Here is a 23,904-nt window from a genome sequence, read left to right as displayed (position 1 = left end):
CAATAATAATTTAAATCATATGCTTTGTTATGAAAGTGTTGTGAAAAATATTATGGATATCGTACTTTTTTTTTTACGATACCTTCATTTTTAGCTATGGTTGGTTCCAGTATGATAGTTTATTATTTTCTTTTGACCTATAAGGAATTAACACATCAACAATTGTGAAAATATTGTAGAAATTTGTTGTGTTAATATTTTATTTTTTTAGAGTAGCTCATACGTATATAAAAAAATAAAAAATAAAAAGCGAGTTCCATAGGCCATTTTACAGCCCCCCCCCCCCCCAAAAAGCAAGTGAAAGCAGAAAGAGTTGAATAAACCAAATTCATTGTTTCTTTGGCATTGACACCTATTTTATTTTTTTAGAGTAGCTCATATGTATATAAAAGAATAAAAAATAAAAAGTGAGTTCCATAGGCTATTTTACCTTCCAAAAAAAAAAAAAAACAAGAGAAAGCGGAAAGAGTTGAATAACCCAAATTCACTGTTTCTTTAGCATTGATACTTTTTATATATAGAAATTTAAAGCAAAGCCAATAACAATTTACTACTATAATTTGTTATAAAAATGTTGTAAAAAATGTTGTTGATGTAACACTTCTTTTTTTATACAATACCTTTATTTTTAGTTGTGGTTGGTCCAAGTATGATATTTTTATTATTTTATTTTGACCTAAAGGACTTAACACCTCTAACAATTGTAAAAATATTGTGAAAATTTGTTGTTTTAATAGAGTTGAACAGGCTATATTAACAACAAAAAACAAAAAATAAAAGAAAGGCCAGCGGAACAGTGCCACTTGAATAAACCAAATACTCTGTTACTTTACTCATTCACACTTTTTATATATAGAAATTTACCACGTAAGATTTGTTATAAAAATGTTGTGAAAATGTTGCTGATGTAATACTTTTTTTTTTTCACAATACCTTTATTTTTAGTTGTAGTTGGTTTCAGTATGATATTTTATTATTTTATTTTGACATATAAGAAATTTACGCTTTAACAATTGTGAAATATTATGATAATTTGTTGTGTTACTATTGTATTATTATCATATAAGAAAGTAAAAAAAAAAAAAAGTAGGAGGAGGCAAGTATAATTTTATAACAGTGGGATTGAATAAACGAAAGTACTGTAGATCGGTGTGTGGGTTTTTTTTGCAAATGTTGGGTTGGGTTGCCTGATGTTGCGCTAGGCCAAAAGTTTTCTGAATCAGGGAGTTTGGATCGGTCCAATAGTAACCTTCCTTGGTCCGCCTTGTGCGCCCTGTTAACCAGACTTTGATCACATGCCCATGGCAGACAAAGTTGTTATATTAACTGCAGTAAGCAGATATAATAAAGACAATAATGAAAATTCTTTTACGATTTAGGCAAAAGTGGATAATGGGCTTTAATAAGGAATGCCCGTTTTATGAAACAGTAACAAAAGGGTAGGTATTGAATGAACAACAATAAACTTATAAAAAGAAATAAATGTCAGTCTGCCGTATCAAGTTACGTTACCGAGTCTAAGTCAATAAGGGGAATCACCTCTTCAACACGACTAATCTCTCTAAAGGAGAAATTAACTGCTTTAAAAGGGCGGGCCTGAATGACTTGTGTTTAGTGAGGTCCTTCATAGTTACCAGATAACATGGGTCGGAGAGGAAGAGGGAGATCGACCCATTCAGTGCATGCCTACCACTCTGTTCTCTTTGTTTTTTTACTCTTCTCTCTATTTCTTAGTTCTTTCCTTTCTTTCTCTTTGTTTTTACTCTTCTTTCTATTCTCTCTAATTCTTTCTCTCTTTTCCCTTGATTTTTACTCTTCCAGTCTTTTTAGTTCTAGCGACTCTCCTCCCAGAGGTTGCTCCCCTTGTCGTGCCCAGCAAAGGCTCCTTATATAATGCCAGTCGTGGCTAACTTTTACCATTTTAGCCTTTAACTATTTTTTTTTCTGGTGTGGGTGTCCTTACCGACCATTACTGACTGGCCAGTCACCCAGCCAACGCCACTTATCTGCGCTGGCCGCGCCACTCCACCTCACCAGACAAAGAAGGCTCTTTTGTTTGTGTGCTTGTCGTGACATTCTTACCTGCCACGGTGTAAGTACTCTCATTCTCTCCGTCTCTCATGGCATGCACCTAGTGGTTCCAACTCAGCTTTGCCTCTTTTGGGTGGTATGTCATCCCAGCAGGACATTGCCTCCAAAAGAGCTTGAGCAGGAAACACGAAAATGAGTTTTTCCCCCTCCTTACCGCCAGACCATGCCCTCTTACCTCTGACCTATGATCCACCACTTCCTGTATTGGTTGGATACAGGCTGGTGTTGTCTGGGCGTTGTGTGTGCCTTACTTCCATGCTCGTCTAAATTCTGCCCGCTGCTCATGTGTTTACCGTGGTCTGAAGGTCCTTCTGCCCATTCTGCCGTTCGTCTTTGACTTCTTATGGTGTGGGCCACTTTCCCTGACTTCTTATTTATGACTTGCTTCTTTAGGGGCCGTGTCTTGCTCGATCGTGGGTTTTTCGTGCTTTATTCTCAGCCTTGTTATTTGCTTTCTGTCACATCATTTTGTTATGCCTACCGTGAAGTTTGCTTGACCTAGGGCTGTTGGGCCTCTTCGGGTTTTACTGTTCATTCCTTCTCTGATGGCCCAATAAACTCATTGGGCCATTTACTACTTGCGGGCTCCCTCATCCCGTCTACTTCCCTTTGGGAATCCTTGGCCCGTTCACTTTCTTAGGGCATCCTTGACCCTTTCCAATTCTATGTTTCCTATGAGCTTTTACTAACTCCTTGGGCTTCCTTGACCCAAGTGCTTCGTACCTCAACTTTGGGGCTCATGGATTCTCCATTGCCCCTTACTCTCTTTACTTACATTACTTCGGGCCTGCTTTGACAACTGTGGCCCATGGGTTTGCTATTTCTTTCTTACAGGCCTTCTTAGGCCCATTTACTTCTTCAGGGCCCATTTGTTTGCTTTATGGGCCCATGATCCATTATTCCTGCCATTCGGGCTTAATGGTATTTCCATTCCACTCTCTTCTGCCTATGTCTTTGGGCTTTTCCTCCTGCTGGGCTTCTAAAAAAATGAGCATCTACAATCGGTAAGTTTATATTAGAATAACAATTTATCACGTAAGATCTGTTATGAAAATATTGTGAAAATGTTATAGATGTAGTATTTTTTTTTTACAATACCTTTAGTTTTATTTGTGGTTGCTTTCAGTATGATATTTTATTATTTTATTTTAACGTATAAGAAATTTACACTTTAACAATTGTGAGAATATTGTGGCAATTTATTGTTCAATATTTTATTATTATCATATAAGCAAGTAAAAAAAAAGAAAGGCAAGTATAACTGTATAATAAGGCGTAACAGTGGGATTGAATAAATGCATGTATTGTAGCAGAAGTTCTCATTGGCTCTTTCAATAATGGAATTGAATAAACGAAAGCACTCTAGCACAAATACTGTAGCATGTAGATTGAGGCATGAGATGAAACGGTGAGTTTTGGGCAGTGATTGACTAAACCAAAAATTCATTATAGAGGCATTCACTCTTTTTATATAGTTAGTAGAAGTTCAACTATGTCAACATCACCCAAAAAAAAAAAAAAAAGTTCAGCTATGTAATATTTAAAAAATAATTTTTTTCAAAATTTTTTTTTTTTGAGAAACAATTCAAAATACTTTTAAAAAGGTTTGTCACTTCAAAAGAATTTGCTCATAGATTAATGACATGAACAAATGTGACAAAGACTTTTCACTCCAAAAAGTGAAAAAGGTACTAAAAGCAAAGTTAGAGATGACGCCTACTGGAAGGAAATAGTTTCAACTTTCAAGAGCAAAAACGAAGCAAAATTGTTTGTAACGAAATTGTTTGGTACTATAAAGAGTTTGCGAGTCCTTTTTTCAGGTTAACCTAAATTATTTTTAAGTTGATTTATATTTTCAGTTGGATTATACCATCAAATGGAAAAAGTATTTTATAAAAAAAATTATTTTAGATGTAAACAACAAACAAGGAATTAGAGCGCTCACATGACATCGGTTATATAACATAAAAAATCAAAGATCAATAGCTAAATAATCTATTAAATATTTAAATTTCAAGTTTTTGTAATATAAAATCATGTATAAAAAATAAATTTATTGATCAAATAGGAAATAACATCCGATTGACATGAAATTTGATGTGTGTTAAAAACATAAAAAACATGCAATCCAACTATTAGATTTTCAAAATATGTAGTCATGTTAATTTTATTAGTGGAAGTTGTAACTTTTGGCTATAATCATGTTTGTTGCCAAATTTTGTCCACTTAAAAATAATTCACAGTGTATAATTGTGTAAAATTGCAAATTTATTAATGTAACTGTGTATATTTACATTGAAACTATTCATTTTGCATTTATTTTTATTTTACATATCACGAGAATGAAAGAAGAAAGTGAATTATAATTATTATTAGAGGTATGCGCGGTTGGGTCGGCTCGATTTTTTCCCAAATTTATCATTGAACTGATAGGGATTGGTTTTCTCATAATTAGAACCGATGCATACCACTTAGGGCCAGTTTTCCGACCTATAGAGGTGCGGTTTCTTGCGGTTCCTTTAATCGGTTTGGTTAGTTTGAAACATTAAAAATCTGTTTTTTTTTTATTAAAAAAAAATTGGGCTTGAATGCCCAATACACAACACATTCAAGATTTCAAGCAAAATGTTCACTTGATATACTATTCACACAAACCTGTTCACACATCAAGCAAAATGTCCACTTAGGTTTTTTACAAATACTTGTTCACAGTTCATGCATCAAAAAGTTCAATACATCAACCTGTACACACATAAAAGATAAAGCTATACAAGTGCAGTCCCACCAATAAAAAAATTTGTCCAAAAAAATATATCCAAATTTCATCATAAAAAATCTGTTCACACATAAAAAATTTGTTCAAACATAAACTTCATAAAAAATCTATTCACACATTAAAAACTTGTCCACTAATTGAAACTAGCTCATGCGATGCAACTATGCAATTAAGTTACTTAAAGACTAAAGTAGGAGCAGGCAACTATGGACTATGGTTATAAAATTACTCTATTAAAAACTAAAATGCCCAGACAAAAAAAAAAAAAAACTAAAAAGTCTGATCATCCATAGTATAGACTTAGTTTGGAACTCGAGAGAGAGTCGAGAGGTGAGAGAGGAGGGGGGGGTGTTTACTGATGGTTTGTTATGGAGTGGTGAGGCATTTGCTGTTGATGAGACTTGAGAGGGCAGACTGCAGAGGCCAGCCAAGCCGAGAGGCGAGAGCGAGAGAAAGATAAAGGACTATGAGAGAATAGAATCAATTTATACTAGGGTAGAAATTAGAAAATCTAGCATAAAACAACACCATTTTGCCTTTTTTTTTTTTAAATAATACCCAATATGATAAATTTTTTTTATAAGAAAAAATAAAAAGAAATCCTTCGTAAAATGACGCCATATCCAAACCTATATAACTACTATGAAGGTATCGCCATATTGGTTCGGTTCGGCCCTGTCTCGATTTTGGATTTCTGCTCTAGTAACTGCACCATGTCAGTATTGAAAATCCTATCATGCTCTGATCATTGACATCAGCTCAGCCAGTTGGTTACGATGGCGGTATGGGATGATCAGCGCCAGTTGGCCGGTCGGTGATGGTAAGCTTCTATTCACCCTTGATTATTGTATATATGTGATGAAAGAAAAACAATTAAAATTTTAAAAATTATTATACTAATAAAAAATTGTGTAAAATAGGTAATTTGTGAGGGTTTTAGAATATAAATACGTAAAATAAAAAATAGCAAATTCTTATGCAAATAAAAAAAAAACAAAAAAAATTGTAGAATTAGAGTCTTACTACTGTGAAATTTGATGCAAATTTTATTAAAAAATGTATATATTTTTTTATACAACATAGAATTCTACTCTAACCTAGTCTAAGTGTATATATGTGTGAACCTCTCTCTTAGAGACTTGAACTTCGGTCCTTACACTCCACAACTTACAAACATTTATACTTATAGAGTGACTATCGCACCAAGAATATGCGGTGGTAAAAAAAATGTTAATACCATACAAAGTTTTATAATTTATATTAAAACTGCCACGTGATAAGTTATAAATAATAATAAAAAAAATTTCCGCTACTTATAACCCGTCAGGTCGCAAATTGTGAAACTTTTGGCGTAAGCATTCCTCAATTTTATTGTGCTTGATACTTACTTTTTAAACGATGAACAGGGTCGGTGAAAGAGACAAAAGATTTCGCCGAAAGTTAAGTAATTTCACTTTTTTCCCAACCCAACCCACCATCTAGATCTCGTGCATGTGATAAGTCCTCCCATCTCTGTTTAATCCTGACCGCACCATCTGCATACTACGTGGTCAACCCCAAAGGTCACATCCCAAAGCACGGTCAACTAATCGTCCGTTACCAAATCACGTAACAGCCCCACGCAACTTAAACTTCCCCTCCACCCACTCGAATAATGGCGGTCCTGGTTTTATGAGAAAAGATTAGACGGAGATTGATGACGCGGCACTCTCTTTACTTTACTTAACTTTCCCTTCAAAACTCGAATCTTTTCTTCTTTCTCTCCCAAATTCCCAAACCACACAAACATAAATTTTCTTTTATTTATTCATTTGTTTCTTCTACAACTTCTTCTCCATACAATACATTCTCTAAAATCTCTCTCCAGCCATGTCTCTCAGAGGAGTAAGTTTTTCCACTACAAATTATTTCGCTATTTTTTAGTCTCTTCGCTTTTACTGCTCTTTTAAAAGTGGAAAATTCTATGTTGCGTTTACTGTGCATGTCATTGTTCTATGACCAAATCTAAATGTACATCTTGATTTCTTAATCTCGACTTTGATTTCGTGGATTTGTTAGTGTAAATTCTTTCAACATGTCTAATTTTCCACTTTTTTCTTTTTTCTGTTTTGAGAGTTTTGTTATTTCTTTTTAAATTCCTCTTTTATAATAATTATAATATTAATTATATGCATGAATTTTATTTTTCATCCCTAAACTTAAACTTAAGTTCTTTTGTTAAAATATTAAAAATTTTAGGACTTTTTGTCAACTTTTAAAAAAGATGTGTTTTTCCCCCCCTAAACTATTGAAAAACTAAATTCATGCAAATTTTATTTTAGTCTAATGATGAATTGGTGATACAGTTAATTGAACTGATTTATGGTTTGATGTGATTGGCAGTTAGTTTTGGTGATGTTTCACTGTTTTGAGGGAAATTTTATTAGGTGGCATTGAATGTTTTTTTTTTTTTTTTTGGTTTGAATTTTGAAATTAATGTGATATATGTACATTGTAAATGGTAATCACCTAGATTGATGGTATTTCTTAGTCATGCTTTAGTAGGCTGTGAATTACTACATAGCAGTTACGCCGTGTTTAGTAAGTTTGCATGCGAAGTGGAATTGGAACTGGGAACTGAATTTTCACCATTAAAAAAAAAAAAAAAAAAAAACCAGATTCAATTCTCAGTGCATAAAGCTCTCACTTTTGCGGGTCTGGGACAGGTCATGGTAAGTAGCCTTTCCTCCAATTTTTACGGAGAGGCTGATTCCCGGACCTGAACCCGTGACCTGTCGCTTTTGGTGGAAACTATGGAAGGAACTTGCCATCGCACCAAGGTCCATCCACTAAAGTTAGACCTCAAATATATAGAAAAAAAATTTCACAGGAAATGCAGAACTTTTGTATTTTGGAATTCACTGAATTGGAATTACAAACTGAATCCTATATTGTGTGTGAAGTGGAGTGTTTGTAACCTTCTTATGTTATTACGAATTGTTTAAACTAAGGAAAGCTTCTACTACCATTGTTCATATCCGATTTGAATGCATTAGACAGTGAACTTCCTGATGGATTTTTATTGCCATAAGTCTTGACTCTAAAAATTGCTTTGTGTGGTTGGAGAGGAAAAGCGGCATTTAAAAGCCACTGTCTTTGACAAAAATAAAGAGAGCCACATAGCCATGGGCATGGGGTATCTCATTTAACATTGATTGTGCCCAGGGATAGGAACTTATTACTTCAATCGAATTTGTGGCATTATCATATTTACATGAAAACCACAAATAATATTTAATTTTCTATGGTGTTATTGATTCCTATTGTTGTTTTTGTCATCATCACAATAATGTTTCAAAGCTTTTCAACAGATTAAGTGCTTTAACTTGTAATTTTTGTTTTCAGACAAATGCTTCTTCTGGCATGGGTGTTGCTGAGCAAAGCAAGACCACATTCCTTGAACTGCAGAGGAAGAAGGTGCACCGCTATGTGATTTTCAAGATTGATGAGAAGAAAAAAGAGGTTGTGGTCGAAAAAACTGGGGGCCCAGCTGAGAGCTATGATGATTTCACTGCTTCTTTGCCAGAGAATGATTGTCGATATGCAGTTTATGACTTTGACTTTGTGACTTCTGAGAACTGCCAGAAGAGCAAGATATTTTTTATTGCATGGTTAGTCTCTTTTGCAAATGCTCAATTTTGTGTTATTCTATGGGAAAGCAGGCTGCAATTGCACTCATAAAACTGTGTTTTATGCCCTTCTATCTTAAATTAAGGCTGAGGATGTGGTCTCACCAGTCGCACTTATTCCAATATATTCCTAGGTTTACTTTTGTCGGCAAAGAAATTAGTGCCAGAACAATAACTTTTTGTTACATAACTTCTTTCTTTTTTCATTATAAATGAGAATGAGATGTGGACAAGTGGAAATAGAAGGAAAAGTAGGATTCGAAATGGGGAATTTGCTTAAAAAATAGGGTTCGAAATGGGGGTCCATTGATGAAAAGAAGAGGGAGAGTTGATTCAAGTTGAGGGAATAAAAAAAAGGTAGAAAAAGACCTAAAATAACATTTGTTGAGAGTATTACTTTGGACATGATAGAATGGCAAAAAAGAATACATGTGGCCAACCCTATAAGACAGGCATGGTGGTTGTGGTTTGGTGTGGTTTTTTTTTTTACTAAGGGGGTTTTGGTCATGTTTTGAAAAAAGCAGTATGCTCATAATACTCAGGATTCATTATATCCTTGTTTCTCCTAAATTTATGAACCTGTTACCTGTCATTATGTGGTGTCAATGTTCTCTATGAAGAAAAGCTTCGTTGCACAAATTCATGGCTTCCATAGACCTTTTCTTTTTACAAGATGCTGCTGCTATGCACAATCACAAACAAAAAGTGAGTAATAATCTGAATTGGCCTTTACTACAATGATATGACCTTTGTCTACTAGGACTATGGAGAACATATTCTTGGTTCTTCATTCATAGAGAAAGAAGTGCTAATGCATTGGATAGCAGTGAGGTCTATCTCCAGAGAGTGTTATTGCATTAGCATTTGGATTAGAGCCTTTCATTATTTGAGGATTTCTATAGTTTGGCTCTTGTTAGTTGAATAATAAGGTGACAGTAAGGTTTGAAATGATTGGTGTTGTGTTGAGGGCCAATGAGAATTTGTTTCCCCTTTATTTGTTATCATGTCTCACTTGGTATATAGAATTTTGAATGAAAAATCTTGTATTTTGGATATTTTTTAAGAGTTGCTATGTGATCTCCATGCAAGTATTGGTGAAGACAGATCTTTGCAAGGGCTATCTTCTGAACTGTTGAAGTTCCTGTGATCTATATTTACTGTTTTGGGCCAGTGAGGAACACTTTAGATTTTGTTTTTAATCTTTGGATAATTTTCAAACTTTCATTTTCTTGTGCAAGGATTGGAATTATGGTGATGGAATCATCAGGGGCATTTTTTGGTTACCCGTTTACCTTCTTTTTTTTCCCAAACTAAAGTTATGATATTAATGGTTTTCTTTCTCAATGTATCCAGGTCTCCTTCTGTATCCAGGATCCGTGCCAAGATGCTGTATGCAACATCAAAGGATAGGTTCAGAAGGGAGCTGGAGGGCATCCATTATGAGATCCAGGCAACTGACCCTACTGAGATGGATCTTGAAGTCCTTAGGGACCGTGCTAACTGAGCACTTAGAGAAACACCCAGGGGTGACCAAGAGAAACGCATTTTCCTGCTTCAATTAGTTGCTGATTATGTGCACTATCTGTTACTGACACAAGTTACATATAGCATAACTATTAAATAATTGGCACCTAGGAAGGCTGATTAGGGGCTCGTGGTATGATACCCAGTACAGGGGAATTTTGGGCTCCCTTATTGCCATGATGCTTCTCAGGTGTTATATGGGTATGTTGTGTATGGATAACGTGACTACTGTTCTATGGTATGGATCTTTTATCAATGGGTCTCTTGAGTTCATTTTATTTCATAATCTTGGAAATTTATGGCTTTTGGAACACACTATACTGGACCTAGGTGGTGTCCTTACTGACTTACAGATTTTAGCAGGGGATCTCTAGTTTTGTAGGCAAATTCTAGTACTGCATATGATATTGCAGTTTTGGCTTGGAAATAACTTGCTTGCTGCCAATGTATTTTGCCTTTTTTGTGTATTGATCAATCCAGAACTTTTGATTAATCAGCTGAACTTGCAAATGATGAGTTTTTTCCAAGGGATTTGTGGAGATGACCTTTTTAAAAAAAAAAACAAATCAGACACCTAAATGATACGGTGGGTATGGTATGGGATGAAAACGAATTGGTGCTGTGTTCTTTAGCTTTGATGTGCATTTTGATAAGAACTTTGGTATCTATTAGTGTACCTCTTGTATGGTCCCATATTGTGTTGTCTGTGTGCTTTTAGGTTGCTGAAAGCAATTCTAGTAAAAAAGTAAATAAATAAATAGAAGGGATTCGGCTGGGAGACTAGTGGGTTAATGGCAATGGCATTGGCGCTCTTTCACTCTCTCTTTTCATGTAGGAGATTCTGTCTCAAATGATCAGGCCTCCCTACGCCCCCCTTGTTGTAAGGGGAAAAGTGGGACTTGGAAATTGGAATAGTGAATCAAGTAAGGATGGGCATGGAGCTTGTAGGATTTTTCTCATAGCTCAAATAGTTGACCTATCATCTTTTTAACAAATACATTTAGGGTTCAAATACTACCTTGTAAGTTAAAACTATCGAATTAGTTAAGGTTCAAATACTACCTCGTAAATTAAAACTATCGAATTAATTAAGGTTCAAATACTACTTTCTAAGTTAAAACTATCAAAATAGTTATAACTTGAGGGGAAAAAAAACAGATGTGTCCATGTTTAATGGTATGGGCATGGGCACTGTCTTGTGGATTTGATCCCTCATGGCTCCTAAACCATATTTAGGTTTTGCTGGATGTTACAGCATTAGCATTGGATGCTAAAGTACTCAAAATGCTATTTTATCACACTAAAGAGCAAAAAAACCTAAATATGGGACCATATAAGAGGTACACTAATATGGACATTACTAAAATAGCCTTTTGAGTACTTTAGCATTTTGACTATCTTATATGCTCCCATTAGTGTACCTCTTATATGGACATTACTTACCGAGCCTTAAGAGTACACTCACTGTGTTGGTAAGCCTCTAGTGGCCAAACATAGGATTATGAAGCAAGTTCGGTGGGAAAAACCAAGTAGTGGCTGGATGAAACTTAATACCGATGGAGCGTCCACGGGAAACCCTGGGCTGGCTGGAGGTGGAGGACTCATAAGGGATGCGAATGGCAACTGGGTTGGGGGTTTTGCTAGGAGAATTGGCATAGCTAACAATTTCACTGTTGAACTGTGAGTTCTTCGAGATGGTCTCTTTTTGTGCGAGTTAAATATCCAAGCCATTATTATTGAATTAGATGCTAGAGCTATTGTTGATGCATTCAATCATCAATCCATCTCTAACACTATTGTGTCTTCTATTATGGATGACTGCAAGCACTTGGTTACCTAGATTCCCTAAGCGAGCATTACGCATGTGTTCAGAGAAGCTAACAAGAGTGCAAATTGGCTAGCCAACTTAGGTCTTAGTTTGGAATATGATTTTGTGTTGTTTTCTAGTCTGCCTGTGGACCTTGTTTCTATTTTGGAGGCAAGTTGCCATAGATTGTACTGTAACAAGCCTTGTTTTGAACCTGTGTTTGCTTTTTAGCTGTTAATGAAGTTTCCATTTCTCTATAAAAAAATAAAATAAAAAAAAAGAGCAAAAAACCCGTTCAATGTGCTACTTGAGCATTAGCATTGTAGCATATCATTGTAGCAATGCTACTTATTTTTTTACTTATTTTTTCTCTCTCCTCTCAAACCTTTCCCTTCTCACTCTCATACCTCTCTCTTCCCCCTTTCTCACACCTCGATGAGTATTGTGGCATGGCTCGCAACCAAATCTATGACACCACAGAGATCAGCCTCACCATTGACTATCTTCTAGTCAGCATCAAGATTAGCCCCACCACCAAATCGCACCAAGAGCGGCCTCAAGATCAACCAAGTGTATGAAAACGAATCACACCAAGATCAACCCCACCATTGACCGCCTTCAAATCAACAAGAGATTGCATCAAAAACACTTCGTTGTTGCCATTAAGAAGGGTGAAGAGATCATCGACAAGTTTGATTTGGGTGCTTCGTTCCAATATGGTCACAGGTTGTAAGGGGTGGTGCTAAGTTCTGCTTTATATTTTTGTTTTGTTTTTAAATATGGTAAGAGTTATTTTAAGTTATTTTAATGTGTTGTATGCTAGAATAAAAGATAAAATGTAGTGTGTATTGTTAAATGATATGTTAAAATAGCAAAAAGTAGATTTTTGATATGCTAAAATCACTTTTTTTTAGCATACCGAATGTTAATGCTCTTATTGCCTATGCAAACTCTCAATCCCAACTTATATGCTCCACATCCACACTACACTCTACTAAATACTAGCAGCCTCGTGGATATTATTTCTTAAACACTGATGGAAGTGTATGGAGTCAAATCTCCTTGGCCACCCAACTCACATTCTGTAACCAAAATGGATATCATAGAATCATATCAAAATATCCAGCCACTATTGCATTCCACCTCCAAGCCTTCATGATCCAGCCACTCCTATATTTTTTATTCTTTCTTAATTTTTGTGTATGTTTTTTGTCACAACACAAGACACTAAGTTGAAGAGACCATTGGAGTGGGCAAATGGAGTAGTGAAAGTGGGTTTTGAGAGAGAGGGGGTGGGGGCTTACTGGATATGAGTTAGTGGCTGATGAGATTGATTCTATTTAACACTTCCATTAGTGTTGAAGAAATAATGTACATGTGACTTATTACATTTGGTGAAGTATAGAGTGAAGGATATAAATTGGGATAGAGGATTTTTTTTTTTGGGTTCTAATTCTATGAAGCGAGTAGTGAAGGAGCAAGTGGTTGCAAGTTGCTCTAAATTCAATGCATGGGAGCAAAATATGGACAAAAGTGACGGATGTTGGGTTAGATCTTTGTTGTCCTTCTAAGGTCTCTTTCATAAGTTTTAAATTATGTTTGGTTTTGGCTGGAATTTTCATTTGAATACACTAGTTAGTATAACGAACTCTTTTAATTTTTTTTTTCTTGGAACAAAATTTAAATTGTATAAACCATTTTGACTTAATTTAAGGAGGAACTTTTATGATGTGGTTTTAATATCTTATAAAATTATATATATATATATATATATTTAAAATGTTCTAAAGCTTTTATGAATTTATGTTTAGGTTAATTAAATGGTATGATTACTCCCCTCCCCTTTTTTTTGGAACTAAGGTGGCACTAATTAGTTTCTCAAAAAAAAAAAGAAAAAAAAAAAAGAAAAGGTGGCACTAATTAAAACTTTTTCCCTTCTCTCTCTCCTCTTCTCTTTTTTTCATTTTATCTCATCCCCCTCCTCTCGCATCTCTAGCGATCAACCATCACAACACCTATAAGCTCCAAAAATGGCATCTAATTACCCATACTTCTTTATTGAGACCACTCCCCCCTTGCCACCCACATTTCCTTCTTTCTCTAAATCCATTTATCTCTCTAAAAGTTGCTTTGTACTCTCCTCTAATGCTACCCTTTCAAGATGAAAATTCAGAGCTTGTTTGGATGGGATGAAAACTAAGTGATATCACTCAGTTTACATGATCCATCATCCAAACTGAGTGGGACCCACGATTCATCATTTGTTTGGATGAGTTTTGAATGACTGTTTTCATGACTCAATGACTCAAAAAAATGGATGAGAGTAATGAAATGTGAAAACATGTTTCAGCTGTTTTCAAAACTCAAAAACTGAAACTCAGTGGCATGTTCGTAAATAAGATGAGATTGTGGGCCCCAAAAGCCAGTGCATTCTCACATCCCACTGGTCACTCTCTCTCTCTCTCTTTTCTTCTTCTTTCCTTCTTCTCCACTTTTCTTTCTTTCTCTCTTCTTCTTTATTTGTTCTTCTTCAGAGCAAAAAGCTCATACTCATTGACCACTCACACGCACAACGTTCTTTTTGCTTTCTTTTGGTCACTCCCACCGATCACTCACATGCCGACCCAAGCCGAGAGATCATCGGCGTCAATCTTCGATCACACGCCGAAAAGCTCCACCACGCGCTCATTCTCCTCATCGCTGCTATCATACTTATTCTTTGATTTGGCTAGAGCGTTGAAATTGGCATCCACAGCAACGGCGGATCTCCGTTAGAAACAATTGGAAACGATTTGATCTGGAAGCTCGTTCTTCGATCTGGAAGCTCTGTTGTTGGCGCTAGGAACAGCTCTGCTGGAAGCTCGTTTTTGATCTAGAAGCTCTTTTTTTATATTATTATTTCGCGGTGTATCATAAATAAGTATGAATGGAGTTTTGAATTTGGGGTGATGAGCTGCTTTAGGTGGTGTTAAATTGTTGAGAGTTTTTGTTGTTTGTACTTCTTTGGTTAAACTGTGAATAAAGTTTTTGTGTTAAACTGTGACTGTGGTGGTAGCAAAATGAAATGTGTAGTGAAGAAAATGGTGGGAGATAAGGGTGAGGCAGGTAGGCTAACAGCAATCTCTGACCATTGCTTAGGTATGGGTCCCACAAAAAGTAAAAAAAATTTGAGTGATGAAAAGTTGAAAATATGTGCTAAACGGGTGGGATTAGGAAATTGAGGTATTTTAAGTGATGAGTGATGAGTAATAAGTAATGAGTGATGAGTGATAAAAATTGAGTGAGGAGTGATGAATAATGAAAAAAAAAACCAAACAGCCCCTCCATCACTAGCGTGTCCAAAAAATGGTCACTTATTGAGTATTGACAAATCAGTGGTTGGGTCAGTTTGACTTAGGAAAAGGAGGATTTAGTTGAACTTTGTCGTTTGGTTAGCTATGACAATAATTGAAGCCCACTATGTCAGTGGGCGTTATGTCACAGCAATGAAGTATTGGTGTGTGTGCCCGCTTGAAGTTTAGGCCCTGTTTGGTGAGTAAGTTTTAACTCGCATTTTCACATTTTAAACAATATTACATACATTTTCACACATTTTTTCACTCACACGTATATCAAAAACACTCAAACAACATAACTCAAACTCCTCTCCCAAACACTCCCTTAATGGTTTGAGCCTTAAGTGGAAAATGAAGAAACGGGTGGAGAGATTTGGAATGGGTTTCAGGGTTTGGATTTGGATTTTGGTCTATTGTATGGGGCGATTTAAAAATGGTTTTTCGTTTATGGTTGAATAGTGTAATGGATTGGTTTGGGCTTTGGGTGAGATAGATTTGTGAATGTATGAGTATTTTGAGGTGAGGGTGTGCTCTATGTGGTTATGTTGTGGCTTGCATTGATGTGGTGGAATGGGTGAAACTATGCAGTACCGAAGCTTGTGCATTTGGCCACACTTGTTTGCTTTTGTCATGTGAGATGGAAAGTAACTTAAAGGTCCTGCTTGGTTAGAAGGATGGAAAATGTTGTGAAGATTGAAAAGATTTATGATTTTCACAATGTGTGATTGGTATAAAGGATGGAAAATAGAATGATGAAGAGTAAATTACTAACATGTTTATAATATAAAAGTGGATTAGTAATTTTCATCTCGATGTCATTTCCTCTCCTCATTTCCTTCCTAATTTGAATGAGAAGATATAATGAGTTCGGTGGAGTTTAATAACAAAAAATATTCACATTTTCCCCTCTCTTTCTCACATAAACCAAACCCAACATAAGCAAATAAGTTACTTAAACCTACCTTATTTGCTTAAGATTGCCTTTTGTCTTACCTTTAAGAAATATCAAATAAGACCGACTTCTAACACCTTTTGTCTTATCTCCTTTTGCTGTATAAAGGTAAAGTTTAGCTCAATAAAATGACTAAATTATTTTCTACTAGTTATTTTAGAAAGTAAGAATAAGAGATTTTAAGTGATAATTAAATATAAACGGCCTCATTTAAAGTTTTATGATCCTAACTCTAACTATATTTAGACCCCATAGATTAAAAAAAAAATTATATATATATTTTACGAGCTGGGGCTGCAATGGTACAATTGAGCCCCGGTAATTGAGGATACTGTTGGGCTACCATGTAGTGGGCTATTTAGCTAAGGCTGAAGTTAAGGCCTTTTTGACTCATGAGGAGACGTGTGAGACTGTGAGCCAGTTGGGCCTATCCCAATATGTAACAACTAGTGTAAGTGTCTGTGTCTCCCTTTCCCTCGTGATTTTACGTCAATGAAATCCATACATACAACACACACAAAAAGACATTTCCTCGATTCACGTCGGTCAATCAATCGTACACACGCCACTGTACACTGGAATTGGTACACCCCCTAACTTTAATTTACAGTGTAATTGGATTTGGCATCTTTCAAATAGTTTCTAAAAATAGAAGTGCGTGCTGAGGAAAACCCTTGTATTTATTATCCCTGCTACTTATTATTGTTGCTTTATTTTTATTATAATTTAAGGGAATCCAAGTTCTAGTTCTTAATTTACTCACATGAAATCTAATCTCTTTTTATAGAGAATTCTAGATGATCAGCCCAGGCCAGGTGGATGGTGGACCATAGGTACATGAATAGGTTTGCATCAATAAAGTGTTTGTCACCTTAAATTGCCTTTTCCTTGTTGCAATTTTTGTTTTTTTGTTCTAGTTTTAAAAAAAGTTGCATCTTTTATATGTTGTTTACTGGGTTTTGGTGGTCTGTGAAATGGGTTCTAGATTTTGTAGAGACTGAATTTGATTGATGATACTTCCAAAAAAAGCTTTGCAATTAATTTTTACAACCATATATATGTTTGGTTTGACGATTCACTATATGCTTTTTCTAGTACTGTTTTAGATATTTCAATTTTTTTTTTCTTTTTTGGGGCAAGATTCACAGTCAAATAGTTTCATCAAAAAAGTTGTTTGCTGCAAATAATTGAGTCTTTGTTTTGAGTTGCTTTGTGGGGTTCCTGAATTGAACAGTGTAAAGTTGTTTGATAGAATTTGTGACCGACGAAAATTTTGTCTGTTTTCCTTGTTCTGGAGTGAAGGTGAAGAGCAAGTACACTGTAGTCACTATAGAAGTTAAGACATTGGTTTGACACGGAAGGATTGGAATTATCCAATATGGGTAGCGTTAAGACCATAGTTTGGTTTAGGAGGGACCTCAGAATTGAGGACAATCCTGCTTTAGCTGCAGCTGCTAAGGATGGTTCTGTTTTCCCTGTCTATATATGGTGCCCAAAAGAGGAAGGGCATTTTTATCCAGGTCGGGTTTCGAGGTGGTGGCTGAAGCAATCTCTTGCCCACTTCGAACATTCCCTGAAGTCTCTTGGCGCTGAACTTATGCTCATCAAGACTGACAGTATTCTTGCCACTCTTGTGGAGTGCATCAATGCTGTTGGGGCAACAAAAGTAGTCTTCAACCATCTTTATGGTATGTTCTGGTTCCAAATTAAGTAGCTTCACTTCGCTGATATACACTTCGATTTTGGAATATAAATTTAGTGAGGCATATTAACTTTTGATATACTTTATTTGGTGCCTTCATGAATATATCTATCCTTTGTAACTGAATGGATTGGTCTTTTATTCAATGGGATACTTGTCCATTTACGGATTCTTTCAGATGATTATATCAGTTGGTTTTAAATTTAGAGCTCTGACACATGATTATACTAATTCTGTTGAAATTCTTACACAACTTATAATTATGGTCGTCAAGATGGATAAAGAAAAAAGTTTGTAAGAGAAGGAAACAACTCATAAAACACTAGCGGCCTCTGTTACATCTGAATAGCTGGAATTCATTTTCTTTAGAACTGTGGATTATTCGTTACCTGTGAATAAGGAAATTGGACATTGGATTTACTGAAATAGATAATTGCATGTTTAATTTTCAAATTTCAGCTATGTTATTCAAACTCGTAACTACCATTTCCTCGCACTGAAGTAGAGGAATACTTAATAGGAATAATATAGTCATGATTTCATACCTTGCAGCCTTTGGAGCTCTAATTGTTTAAGTTGAATACTTTTATAAGCATTTTTTAAATTTTTTTATATCTTAATAAATTAAACTCAAGCAGCGTCAAATGGGTTCCAAGATCTTGAAATTTCACACTCCACTGTGTATGCCATTTGTCAATTGAACCTATATTTTAGTTAGTTATGGATATGTTCTTTGATGTGCTCAAGGGAGTATCATTTTCCTTCATGCTTTTGTACTGTTCTTTCAGAGACACTCCTATAGAGGCCTTTGTTAAATCATTAAATGCTCTCTCTCTCTCTCTCCAGATCCTGTTTCACTCGTTCGAGATCACAATATCAAAGAAAAACTGGTGGAGCTAGGAATTTCTGTGCAAAGCTATAATGGTGATTTGTTGTACGAGCCATGGGATGTCTATGATGAGAGTGGACATGCTTTTACAACCTTTGAGGCATATTGGAATAAATGCTTGCACTTGCAAATGGAACCTGTTTCACCTTTTCCTCCATGGAAATTAGTGCCAGCTTCAGGTACATTTTTACAAAATTTTCTTTTCTTAATGATGGCAAAATTAACTTAGAGGTTAAAATATATGATAGTATTGATGATTTAAGAAATAAGAAGGTAGGGGTACTACTGTTGTGACACTTTCTACTGGCAACAGAATGGTCATGATGTTCAGCTCAGATTTCAACTTCTCAATATATTATGTTTGTCAGTGTATGCAAAAGAAAGAAAGATGAGTGAGAATGAATAGCTGAGGTGTGCTTCTTCTGTATAATGACAGGAACTGTTAAGAATTGTTCAGTTGAGGAATTGGGTCTTGAAGATGAATTGGAAAAATCTAGCAATGCATTATTAGGAAGAGCATGGTTTCCAGGTTGGAGCAATGCTGATAAGGCTCTAACTGAATTTGTTGAGCAGCATTTGCTGGACTATTCAAATAATAGGCAAAAGGTTGGGGGGAACTCCACATCACTTTTGTCCCCATATCTTCATTATGGAGAACTAAGTGTACGGAAAGTTTTCCAATATGTGCGAATGAAACAGATTTTGTGGGCGAAAGAAGGAAACTCTTTGGGTGAAGAAAGTATAAATCTTTTCCTCAGAGCCATCGGGCTTAGAGAATACTCCCGTTATCTTTGTTTCAACTTCCCGTTCACTCATGAGAGATCATTATTGAGTAACTTGAAATTTTTCCCTTGGAATGCTGACCAAGCCAATTTTAAGGCTTGGAGACAGGGTCGGACTGGCTACCCATTAGTTGATGCAGGAATGAGAGAACTTTGGGCAACTGGGTGGATACACAATCGAATAAGAGTGGTTGTTTCAAGTTTTGCAGTAAAAGTTTTACTTCTTCCATGGAGATGGGGGATGAAGTATTTCTGGGACACACTTTTGGATGCAGACTTAGAGAGTGACATCCTTGGTTGGCAATATATCTCAGGGGGCTTACCAGATGGTCATGAGCTTCAGCGACTGGACAGCCCAGAGGTACGTTGGGCTTCCTTTTTTTATAAAGCAATAGCAATTGAATTTATAAAAGCTATTGTGCTGAATTTCAAGACTTTAAAGTTTTAAATTTGTAATATCCATTATATAGCATTATGTTGGCTGTATATTATAATTTTGTGGCAAAATGTGATGTAGTCAATTTTATTTGAGTTCTATTGTAAGCGTGCACATGTCTGTGAATTTTAAATTTTCCTGAATTTACATTGCTAAATTCCATGTGGGTTTTTTAACCAAGAGAAAGACAAAAAGGTTTTGGCTTCCCCATGTTTTAGCTTACTTTCCAGTCTCCACAGATTGTCCAAATGCCCCCATAAGAATAGAACAACAGGCCATCAGAAATGTAATGGAGTGAACATGACTCTTTGTGCATAAAAATCTAGGAAGTCTCCTTTGCACACTTTGAATGTGTTTGGATTCACCTTTTACTGCTGCGTTTTAAGTCTGCTGTGTTTTCAGGTTTTTTTTTTTTTTTCCCAGCGCATGAACAGTAACGGGTACTGTTCATGCACATGGAGTTACTGTGCGGAAGACCAGAGGTACTATTCATGCACCATTCACGCATTGTTCATGGGACCCACAAGCACTTTTTCAGAAAAATATTAAAAATGGGTCCCACAATACTATTCACACATTTAAAAATTATTTTGCTACAGTGTTTTCAGTTTTTAGCAATAAGTTCTATCCAAATAGACTCTTTGAGATAGGATAGTTAAAAGAACTCCTTGAAGAAAGTTGAATGCGTTCAACTCCTTTAGTGCTTTGATTAGAAGAATCTAGTTATTTTGGTGGGCTGAGCTATAGACTTAGATTTTTCTGACTGAATTAAAGATTTCTAGCGGCCCTGGCCTTTTAGGACCTCATTTTTTTTCTTCTATATTCTGATTTTTGGAGCCAGATTCAAGGCTCCAAATTCGATCCGGAGGGTGAATACGTGAGGCATTGGATGCCTGAGCTAGCACGGATGCCAACTGAGTGGATTCATCACCCTTGGGATGCACCCCTTTCTGTGCTCAAAGCTTCAGGGGTAGAGTTGGGATTTAACTATCCAAAACCTATAATTGAGATAGATTTGGCCAGAGAACGTTTGATTGAAGCTATTTTCAAGATGTGGGAAATGGATGCAGCTAGTAGGGATGCAAACTCGGATGTCATGAATGAAGTTGTTGTTGACAATTCTGATGGTACTAAAAATTTGGCTATTGCAAAAGTCGTTGAAAATTCAGGTGGTACTGAAAATTCTTCCATTCCAAAGGTTCTCTTAAAGGAAAGGATTCCGTGTCCTACTATTTCATCAAATGATCAGAAGGTGCCCACAGTTCAAAATTCTAAGCATTATCCATTCTATAGGAAGAGATCTAAATATATGGAAGGGGAAAAGCCACTCCCAGATGATTTGCATAAGCATAACAATGAAGCAGGGACATCAAGAACAGATGAAGACTTACGCTCTACGGCTGAATCTTCGTCAATTAAGAAGCAGACCACCAGCAGAAACACCTTTTCTGTTCCTCAGTTGTCTTATTCATCAGAAGACAATTTTTTTCCAGTGTATGACTCTTCTGACCTAAAGCAGCCATGGCAAGAACAGATTAACATGCAGCAGAGTTCAAACAAAGAAGGTAAGTAATATTAGTTATTTTGCAATCATTGATTCATAATTGTGTTCCACATTTTAGCTGCATCATTCAATATTTGTAATTGAATTTTGAATAGAGAACTTTGATTTCTTACTGGAGGCATGGTTATCCAAATAGATATAACCTAGCTATAAGCTGATAAAGCATCTTTCCCCTTTAGCGCAGTCAATAGTCCGTGTTGCACTAACAAAGAATGCATTTTTACATGCCACAACTTGAAATCATTCTTCCCATTAAATGTTTCTATCTCAAATTCTGTTACCAATGAAATGTTCGCCTCCATCTTGGGCAAACCTAAGCAAACAGAGAACTACACTACCAAATAGATTTGGTGGCTATTGGAACAATCAGTTGCTTGAAAAAAGAACCAAAATCAAAACTGAAACAGCCCTCAATCCAAAAACAGAACCATAGCTCAGAAACTGGTTTGTTGAGATAACAGAAGCTTTGATATCTACTTTTGTGTGTGTGTGTGTGTGTGTAGCCCATTATAGTGGGTTTATGCAAAATAGAAATAGAAAATAGAAGAAACAACCACACAAGGAATACAAAGATTTACATGTTTTGTCCTTTTAGGCGTATGTTCAAGGGTGAATGGTTGATGTTAAGGAGAAAGTTTCACTAAGAAAATAGAGATATTACAAATGTGGCATAAAGGCACTCACAAAACCCAAACTATATATTCACCCAAAGAGCTCTCTCACACCACAAAAATTTCTAATTCTCTAAATTTGGTGTGCAGAAGATCAAAGTTGGTTATGCTTCCCCCCCTCCCCCTCCCCCCCCAACAGAAGTTCAAATCTCCTAGAACCCCAAAATGCAGCCTATTGTGTCTCGGTCAAGCATTGAGTTATGGAATATTTTGGTGATTGGCAAAACATAAATATCTTTGAACAAAGTGCTAAATGGAAAATTTTCACACTTAATAAAGGAAAAAAAGAAAAAAAAAAATCCTCTAAGTATATACGTAATGCATACGATGAGGCTAGGATGTATAATGAAAAAATGCTTAGAGAAATTACCAAAACCGTAAATATAGGCATCAAACCTCAACGTTTGGCCGCCTCCGTGGAATTTGAGGGGGTGTATTGGATTAGATAAAGATAAAAAAAAATACTCATAAGTTCAAGTCAAAGCCATCAACTCATCACTTCTTATAGCATCAGGATAGCATTTGATTTCTTATCTTTTTGTTTCCATTGTAATTATCTTGTATTGTAATTTTCTGAGCAATATTAAAGTGGATATAAAATTCATCAGCCCTAAAGTTCAGGTGGGAAGTTTAAAACCCATTGATAACTCAGTTTCTATTATAGAAATTCATGAAAAGTTCATGTTCTATCTTCTTAACGTTTTCATCTTAAAAAGGATTTAGACATGGAGTAGTTCTGTTATTTAGTTGGGGATTGGACTTGAATCAATTGAAATTTTAGTCACAGGAGTCTCTAGGTAAGGTGAATTAAGTTGATTGCTGTCACCCCCATGGAGTTTATTCTTTGGCTTCTAATACACTGTTCAAATTTGTGCAGGAACTTTTGGAGGTTCATGGCCTTCTCATTCATAAATTCACAGCCAACCATAATGTTGTCCAAGAAAGAGGATATTAGTATATGATCGGTAAACTTTGGTATAATTATGTCACCCCCCCCCCCTCCCCGGCGACTACTTGACTTGTTCTTTTGTATGTATATCCGATTGTAAAATAATGTATCCTTTGTTTTCCTTGGTGACACTGGATAAGTTTTAAATCTGATAGCAAAGAATAGGCTTGAAACATTTTGCCAACTTTTTTGGTACACAAGCATTTTTTAAGTTTGCATTGATACATTTACTTAGCTTCCTTTGTATTTTCTATCTACTTGCAATGTATGCATGCGTGCACCGTGGTTGCTGAATTTCACTTAATTTTGGGTGCCCATATTGTTTGACAAATTAGAGGAGTAACAACTAACATGGTGGATATCAAGTCAAAAGCCTCATGGTTGTCCAGTGTCCGATTTAACCAATGAAAATATGATGTCAAAGGTCTTGTAATTCTACGGTGTCGTCCAATAAGGGTAGATTCTTTGTTTTTTTTTTTTTTTTTGTGGCTGAATCAATAAGGATCGATTATGATCAGATAAGTTGATGGCCTTCATTTTTTGTGTTGTGTGAAGCTAACTGGCTCCATACATTAGATTTGAATTTTGAACCTCCTCCATTATATGGTGTGTAATCCAAGTAACTTTTAGGATTACTCTCTTAGGAATTTTGCACAATATTTTACTCTTTGGGGAGTCCTCAGAGGTGGGGAAAGAAATTATTTTATGTAATGGCTATATGTAGCTTATATTTTTCACTGCGTGGGGTCTGTGGACTT

The 23,904-nt window shown here is 35.8% G+C and overlaps 2 protein-coding genes across 6 annotated transcripts; both read left to right on the top strand.

Moving 5' to 3' along the window:
- The first annotated feature begins 6,523 nt into the window (after positions 1–6,523).
- On the top strand, positions 6,524–10,315 carry LOC142623934 (actin-depolymerizing factor). Its single transcript, XM_075797419.1, has 3 exons — positions 6,524–6,751; positions 8,252–8,517; positions 9,889–10,315. Exons 1-3 carry the CDS (start codon positions 6,737–6,739, stop codon positions 10,037–10,039), a joined length of 432 nt encoding a protein of 143 aa, XP_075653534.1. The 5' UTR covers positions 6,524–6,736; the 3' UTR covers positions 10,040–10,315.
- Positions 10,316–16,661: 6,346 nt separating this feature from the next.
- On the top strand, positions 16,662–23,392 carry LOC142624539 (cryptochrome-1). Of its 5 annotated transcripts, XM_075798136.1 has the most exons (7): positions 16,662–16,737; positions 16,941–16,986; positions 17,456–17,841; positions 18,702–18,923; positions 19,181–19,887; positions 20,804–21,527; positions 23,075–23,392. In XM_075798136.1, the coding sequence occupies exons 3-7, from the start codon at positions 17,532–17,534 to the stop codon at positions 23,107–23,109; spliced, it is 1,998 nt and encodes a 665-aa protein (XP_075654251.1). In that variant the 5' UTR covers positions 16,662–16,737; positions 16,941–16,986; positions 17,456–17,531; the 3' UTR covers positions 23,110–23,392. The 5 variants fall into 5 exon arrangements, with proteins under 5 accessions (XP_075654251.1, XP_075654253.1, XP_075654250.1 ...); XM_075798138.1 differs by lacking the exon at positions 16,941–16,986 and having other exon boundaries at positions 16,668–16,737; XM_075798135.1 differs by lacking the exon at positions 16,662–16,737 and having other exon boundaries at positions 16,792–16,986.
- Positions 23,393–23,904: the final 512 nt, after the last annotated feature.

Source organism: Castanea sativa, chromosome 2 (assembly GCF_040712315.1).
Source record: "Castanea sativa cultivar Marrone di Chiusa Pesio chromosome 2, ASM4071231v1".
Classification (NCBI taxonomy): domain Eukaryota; kingdom Viridiplantae; phylum Streptophyta; class Magnoliopsida; order Fagales; family Fagaceae; genus Castanea; species Castanea sativa.
The sequence above is the reverse complement of the archived record's forward strand: the minus strand, read 5'-3'. Positions and strand labels throughout refer to the sequence as shown.